This window comes from Pteropus alecto, unplaced genomic scaffold (genome assembly GCF_000325575.1).
Source record: "Pteropus alecto unplaced genomic scaffold, ASM32557v1 scaffold123, whole genome shotgun sequence".
NCBI lineage: Eukaryota > Metazoa > Chordata > Mammalia > Chiroptera > Pteropodidae > Pteropus > Pteropus alecto.
This window is the reverse complement of record NW_006433950.1, coordinates 4,903,604-4,911,394: the sequence shown is the minus strand read 5'-3', so window position 1 is coordinate 4,911,394 and position 7,791 is coordinate 4,903,604. Positions and strand designations below refer to the sequence as shown.

The window sequence follows — 7,791 nt, the reverse complement described above, 5'->3', positions numbered from 1 at the left end:
GTGTAAATCAATAAGGAGAGTATTGTAATTATCCATCAAAGATGATGGTAGCTCGGTCCAAGGGGATGGGGAAAAAATGGACAGATTACCAATATATTTAGACAAATAAATAGGACTTGATTTGGGGAATGACAGAAAGGAAAACAATTCTTCCGAGCCTCAAGTCTTCATCTGTAAAACAGGACTGTTGATATTCCATCTGTATAATATCTATCTTGCAATCTGCTGTGGTAAGAATATGAGATAATATAAATATCATGAACTTAATGCAGAGCCTGACATGTAATAAATGATATATTCTTAAAAATCGCTATTGCTATTATTATTTTCATCCCATGGAATGGCAACTACCAGAGGCTGAACCCCGAAAGGAGATAGTAGAATCGTAGTTAAATTTTCATATCCGCTGTGCTGAAGACGTAGAGCCCATCAGCCGGCCACTGAGCCAACTGTTCCAAATAAACACACCTGAGCGCACAGGTACTTCACCTAAACTTGATCTCAGTCCTCAGAGAGAAAGCACAGCTGGTACAATCACAGTTATCTGAGAGTCCGGTAAACCGAGGCACGAGGGTAGCTACAAACTTACCCAAGGAATTAGGTGCAGAAGCAGAACTAGTAAATGAGTGTCTTCTCATTTGTGAGTTGATCCAAAGGGACTAGGCCTGCATCCGGAGCAGCACGAATTTATAACCCCAGTGTCTCTGGCTCCCTTGCTGACAAGGCCCTTTCGTGCCTTGGCTTAAGCCCGTGCGTCCGCTCGCATCCAGCCAAACCCTTCTGGTTCCCTGCCCCGAGTTCCCAGTGCACGAAAGATCCCCGACTCCGGAGAGCCCCACATACCTTAGCTTCGCGTTCTCGTTCCTCGGCGGTCGGGGTCCGCTTCATGCTGCCGCTACAGCCTCCTTCGCCACGGCTACCCTTGTAGATCCCTCGCTCTGGACCCCGCCTCCTGCGTGTAGTTCTCTCGGCATCCTGCTTCCGTCCAGTGCCATTCTCCCCCAGAGCCGCGAGAACTACCACTCCCAGGATGCACGGCGGCGACGTGGCGCGCTAGACTTTCCCAGGTCCGACAACTGGCCGAGCGTAGCCTGCTACGCAGCGAGCAGGCGGGCTGGGCCCCGAAGAAAACTACATTTCCCAGCTGCCCACGGGGCCTGCCATGTTTTTCCCGTGCTTCCCTCGGCCAGCCGCGGATACGCCGTCGGCGCTATAGCAACGGTTAACTAGCGGCAGGGAGAGAGTGGCGGTGAGTACTCTGGGGGGAGTCGAGGGGGATGGAGGTGGCCCACCCACTACCTGCAGCACCGGCCGGGGTCCTGGGGACTGCTCTACTGCCTGGAGAAGGCCCTGGAGTTCTGCTCTCGTGAAAAAGTAGCCCAGCACGAGACCCCTCCACACCCTCAGGCCTGAATCACAGCCGACCCGGTACCCCCACGGCCGGCGCCGGCGTGAGACTTTATATCCCAGACCTAAACCCTGGCTGGTGAGAGTTGATGCTGATTTCAATGTTTGTCCAAGTCCTTATTCAAGCAGAAAGTGATATAAACACAGCTCGCTTATTTGACCTGGGTTAGGGATTGGTTGGTACACCCTTAAACCTCCTGAATTGCCTGCTGTTTGCTTAATTATTTGTAATGATCTGTTGATCGTCTTATTATCCCATAGTCTAATAACTACATAAAGGCGGGGTCTTTGTTTACCATTTCAGTCTCCCTGCCAGATATTCATTTATTCAATAAATATTAATGTTGGTGCCCACATTGTGCCAGGCAGAGTTCCCTACCAGCTGTGAACAGGACAGAAACCCATCTCAGGGTGCTTATTTATACGTTATTAGCAAAGACAAACTAGTAATGAACAAATAAAATAATTTCAAGTAGAGATGATTGCTATAACAAATAAACAGTGATGAAATTGGGAGGAAAAGTAACATAATCAGGGAAGGCCTCTCTGAGGAAGTGATATTTGAGCTGAGCCCCAAAGTAGGAGCCAGCAAAAGCCTTGAGCAAGACAAGGATGCTGTGGCTTTGATGAACCTAAAAGACAACAGTGTGGTTGCAGAATAGTGAGCAAAGAGGGATAGCATGAGGTGGGTTTCTCACCCTCATTAACATTTTTGGCCAGATAATCCCTCATTGTGGTTCCAGTGCCCTGTGGGATGTTTAGCATCCTCTCTGACTTCTAGATGCTAGTAACACCCCCCCTTCCCAGTAGTGACTATCAAAACTATAATGAGACAACTGCTTCTGAGAGGTGTGACCTCAGGCAGGTTACTTAAACTATGTCTCAGTTTCTTCATTTGTAAAGTAGGACTCATTTGAGGAACAAACGCTCAAGGATATTGTGAGATATTTAAGTATTTCATGTATGTAGAGCACTTAGAAAAGTGCCTGGCACATTTGAGTATGCAGTAAATGTTAACACCATCATCATCGTTATTGTTACTATTATAAAAGCTACCATAACTCTGTCATGGAAAAATTACCCTTTTTACAAGTGTCCTGTGTTTAAACTTCTTGAGAATTTGGTTCCTAAAATTGACTGTTTCTGTAGCATCGTTTCCAAAAGAAGATGACCACCCAGGCATATGTCTGTGAGCTGTTTATGTCACAGCAAAATGCAGTAGTTCTCAACCTTTGATGAGTTACAGTAAAAGTTATTAACCCTCTCTAAAAGGTATTGCATATACATATGGGCATATAAGATTTTGTAAACCATCTCTGGGTCCACAGACCCTGATGCCCCATAGACTCTATTCATTCATTTAACAACTATTGAGTGAATGCCTGCTATGTGCCCAGCTCTGTGCCAGTCTCTAAGAATACAGAGGTGAACAAGACACATAAGCTTGCTACTCTCTTGGACTTCGCATTCTAGGACCAACATTCTAGAGATTGAGAACCTCTGTCTCAGGGCATCTTAATTGGCAGTTTGCATTTGGCTTGCTGGGTAGATCAAAATGAAAACAAAAAAGAAAAAGAATTTTTAATTGACATACTAGACATTGCATGAACCACTCACATCCATATGCAAAAACTGTCCTGCATCTCTGTAAATAAGAGAAATTATCTAAAAATGCCAGAATTAGCTGGACATCCTGTATGTTGAATTGGGAAGTCCTGATACTTAGGCCTCATGGCAACAAAGGCAGGACACAACAAAAATGAAGCCAGTTGGTGAATTTATAAAACCTCTTTCACAACTCTTAGAAGAACTACTCACTTGTTTGTGCACCAAGCTGAAAATTAATATTCAAGTAATATTGACCTCCCAGGCAAATCTACTAAATGCTTTTAATGTACCATCTCACATACCCTTATAATCATTGTGAGATAGGTATTATTTTTTTCCATTTTTAAATTAAGGAACTAAAACTCAATGAGATTAGGTGACTTGACCAGCTAGTAAGTAACATAACAATCATTTGAATCAAGTTCCTAACTTGAGTTTTTTCTGCTTCCTTTTGGAAGCAGAAAAGGGGTAGGAGGTAGAGAGGAGGTATTTCTTAAATTTGGGTGAGTTTCCCCCCCCACCCCCACCCCAGAGGATAAGAAAAAGAGAAAAGGAAGAATGATAATCTTACCTCATTTCCTAAGCAAACTATAGGAAATATACTGTTGAAAGGAACACTGTCTCCAAGATTGAATGTAGTATTACTTTTAAAATAGAAGCTTTCATCTTCCTCAAGCTGCACATGTGGGCAATAAGATGTCCATTAAAGTTCTAGTGCCTTATTCATTTTATTTGGTTCATTCCGTTGCATAGTTAATGTTATAACTTGGAAAGATTTTATTTGAATTTTCTTTTCTCCACAGATAGGCCATGTCTGGTCCGGCCGATGAGACTGCAGGAGACCTGCCTGTGAAAGATATAGGTCTAAACCTCTGTGGAATGGGAGGGTTACAAGGTATGGCCAGCTGTTATTTATTACAGTTATGAACTTTGATCAGTAACTTCTTTACTTTTAATTTAAAGTATTTTTGATATTCATACAAACGAAGCCATTTAAGTAACTATATAGCTCTTGATTGGACTAAACAAGAAGATGGAGTGTTTAGAACAACATATGGCATTTTACTGCATGCATCAATTATCAACAGCTCATAGAAAATGTAAAATCTCCCTCTGTTCTGATAAAGAATTGTTATAAATCATCTTTTTAAAATTCCACACATCAGTAGAAACTACAGAGAGTATCAAGCCTCCAAACCGAATTGCCTGGCTTAAATCACATTCACCATTAAAATGTTTCTTTATGTTTAAATTTTATGTGGGAGGAAATGCCATATTTAAAATTTTTTGTCTTTCAAGTAGAGTATCTCAAAATGGTTTGTTTATTCAAGGGATATTGAGTTTGTTTTATCAAATTAATATACATTAAAGGTTTTCTTTATCCTTTTATATCTTAGCGGTTGCTATAGAGCTGAAAAGCACTTTCAAATTGAGAAAGAAAAGCACCTCATTAAGGAATCATTTAGAGGGTAGAGCTAGCTATATTTTTATTTGCCTGTGCTATGTGCTGGCCACACTGTCATGCCAACGCATTTGTCATTGAGAAGGCTGTGGTGTAAAATGTATTCCACTAAGACATCTTCGTACACCTGCTAATCAGGAATGATGCGAGTAGCCACCTTGAACTGCCACAGAAAGGTGGTCAGTGTATTGTTTGTTGAAAAAGATAAATTTGTATAGCTTTATGTTAAAAGTATGTATAAGCTTTGATTTAGATTTTTGGCAGAATATCAGGAATGCAAATACAAATACATTTTAAGTGTGCAGAGTTCTTTATTGGGATTCGATACCCTAAGTTTAATTCTTCCCCTCAGTAAATAAAGCTTTAATCTTGGTTCATTTGTTCTTTTTTTTCTTTTGGAGGATTTTTGAAAATCTACCTACTTCACAGTGATATGAAAAATACCAAATTTAAGCTTAAGTAAAAAATATCATGCACTTGCTAAAAGGTATAAAAGTTCTTTAATAAGCTGTGAAGCTTTTTTTTTTTTTTTAGTTTGGTCTTACAAATTCTACAGTTTATTTTCTATTACTCAACACTCATAGCTCAGAAAAAATCTCAGCCATATTGTTTCGCCAAATTATTCACAGTGATATGAAAAATACCAAATTTAAGCTTAAGTAAAAAATATCATGCACTTGCTAAAAGGTATAAAAGTTCTTTAATAAGCTGTGAAGCTTTTTTTTTTTTTTTAGTTTGGTCTTACAAATTCTACAGTTTATTTTCTATTACTCAACACTCATAGCTCAGAAAAAATCTCAGTCATATTGTTTCGCCAAATTGTTGTTATAACTCTTGCCTTTGCAAAAAAAAAAATACTTTCCGATAGGCAGACTTTTAGTTTTTTCAACAGTCAGCATGTAAATTGAAAAAAGTTTTTATTGAATCAGAGTGCCAGCTTACATTCTTAAAGAGCAGTTATTTGAATTTATTTTTGAGTAGATACCATCTTTGTTCAAATCGTTCATGTTGTAGATAAAGCATTAATAGTAAAGTTTTTCATTTTCACCTCCAATGTGAACAATGCTATAACATGTTCTAAAGCAATCTTAATTGTAGGTCACAAAGGAAAAAGTCTGAGATGAGTGCATCAGACTTTATATAAATATCAACAATTATCATTTTTAGAGACTATTCGAAGTAACCCCACCATTAATTACCTTGCCATTTTTGCAGAAACTTCAACAACACGGACAGTGAAGTCACGCCAGGCAGTGTCACGTATCAGTCGTGAGGAACTGGAAGACAGATTTTTGCGTCTGCACGATGAGAACATTTTGCTTAAACAGCATGCCCGCAAGCAAGAGGATAAAATTAAAAGGTTATGATAAAAAGCTTTTAGCTTTTTTCCCTGACTCTGTAAAGTTTGGAAGATATGCTTTTTTATAAACTTAATTGAAAGCCCCACCTTGAATCTTTTTTTGGAACGAGGCAGGTTGTAAATAAATACAATTTTTAAAAATGGAAACTCTTACAAACTAGAATAATAAACCAAAATGACTGTGAGTGTTTCTCATGTCTGAAGTTGCTATTTGAAAGAAAAAACTAATAGCTAAGTGCCATGAGTGTATCATATCTATAAATAACTTTCGGGTTAATATTTATAGTTTAATAAGCAAATGGCCAAAGCATCTGTTTTTCAATGTCTTGATTTTAAAATGAAAGTTTTAAAAAGTAATTAGCTATTTTAACTTGTGAGAACGCATGTTTCCTTAAAATTTAGGGTTTACTAATGAAAACATTACTTCAATATCTGGAACATATTTAACTTTGCTTGGGTTAGGCTAGCATCTATATTTATTTCAAAGAGTCTCAGCTATTTCTGAAAAAACATCGTCACTCTTGATTTACGTGCAAAATTTTCTGCAGAGATGATTTCTTAAGAATAGCTATTTAATTTTTTCTTCTTCAGAAACACTATGACTATCTTCTGAATGGGTGGCATTAAAAACAAAAAAGTGCGTTCACATCTAGAATCATGAACAGGTCTGTATTTATATTCATGTTCTAGGTTTAATGGAAAGGAGAGACTTCCAAGAAAGAAGGTAGGGTTTTTTCTGCTTAGAATTTATCCTAAAGGGGTGATTCTAGTTCAGTTTTCTCTGAGGACTTTATTTTAATGACCTGCTGACCAGCTGTGTGCGGGGCTTTTACTTTGAGTTGGTCCTTGAGTCATGATGTCTTTTTTTTCAAGACATGCGACTCACTCGCCTGATTTCTCTTCTGACCAGTGACACACACGTCAGCCTGTCAGTATGAGGGATGTGGTCTATAACCACGAAACAATTTTTTCTTTCTTTGTTAGCCTAATTGGTCAGTAAAAGAATTGAATTCACAGCCTTGACCTCATTAGTAATTTGTCCTAGCCAGAAAATATAAAACAACTTAATAAGCCATGTAGTTTAATGGAAAAAGGACTGGGCCAGGAGTCAAGTTGTGTGCATGTGTTCTATTATCTCTCTTCCACTAGCCTATAGTGTGTTCAAACCGTTTAACCTCCTGGGATTTGATTTTACTCAGACTTGAGAGTGGTGATCTAATGACCACAGTGACCCAAAGCCCTAAACTCCTCAATTTCACACCACTGACACCTCCTAGATACCTGAGTAGAACTGCCTTTAAATCTATCCTTAAGATGTAAGTAATATCACTTACTTCGGTATAAATGTAGATTTGATAAGCCACATTTAGAAGTAAGTACTCAACTGATCACTTAACGAGTTTTTAACATCGTACAATAATGAAATCAAACATGACAATTATGGCTATTACCGGAGAAAGGGATTCAATCTATGATTCTTGACAAAGTTTACTTGAACATCTTTGAAGGAATTTAAAGGCAGTCTATCGATGTGCTTTCTTTGCCTTAAAATTTGAGGTCATTTATTTTTCCCTAGATTTTGACTGCTTTTTTGTATTAAATCTGTATCTTTCTTTTGAATGTAATCACAATCAGTGTCCAGATCTCTTCTGTAACAGAAGGTTCAGATATTCAGGTTGACGTCTCACTTAGTTGACTACCATATTTCTATGGATAAGCCAGTGGCATGGGGCTCAGGATCCTAAACTCAATAAAGGCCTAGGAAGAGTGTGTGTCTCTGTTCAGCTGTGATACCTGCCCAGATTTCCCACTGATCCATCATTCTCTGGGTTAGGTGGAAAAGGAACTAATCCATTGATTATTTTACTAGGGTGTTTGTAGTACTCTTGGATCTTGGTTTTTATTATGCTATATCCCTTATAAAGCATGTTTAATGGATGTGCCTCAAGGGAAA

At 38.7% G+C, this 7,791-nt stretch overlaps 2 protein-coding genes across 9 annotated transcripts in view; one reads left to right on the top strand and one right to left on the bottom strand.

Moving 5' to 3' along the window:
- FTO (FTO, alpha-ketoglutarate dependent dioxygenase) overlaps window positions 1-973 on the bottom strand; it is a 331,224-nt gene extending 330,251 nt beyond the window's left edge. For 3 of the 8 annotated variants that reach the window (XM_025044570.1, XM_025044571.1, XM_025044572.1), the window contains exon 1: window positions 844-960. Coding sequence is in view for 1 of the 8 variants with exons in the window: in XM_015586964.2 (XP_015442450.1) it covers window positions 844-888 (45 nt within the window). In the remaining 7 variants the exon portion in view is untranslated. Of the gene's footprint in view, window positions 1-843 lie in introns of all 8 variants that reach the window. The other 5 variants (XM_025044567.1, XM_025044573.1, XM_015586964.2 and 2 more) reach the window with 4 other exon arrangements.
- Window positions 974-1,121: 148 nt separating this feature from the next.
- Window positions 1,122-7,791, top strand: part of RPGRIP1L (RPGRIP1 like) — an 85,485-nt gene continuing 78,815 nt past the window's right edge. Inside the window, 3 exon segments of the mRNA XM_006908758.3 lie at window positions 1,122-1,249; window positions 3,819-3,910; window positions 5,693-5,837. Of these exon segments, the coding sequence (XP_006908820.1) occupies window positions 3,826-3,910; window positions 5,693-5,837 (230 nt within the window). The 5' untranslated portion in view covers window positions 1,122-1,249; window positions 3,819-3,825.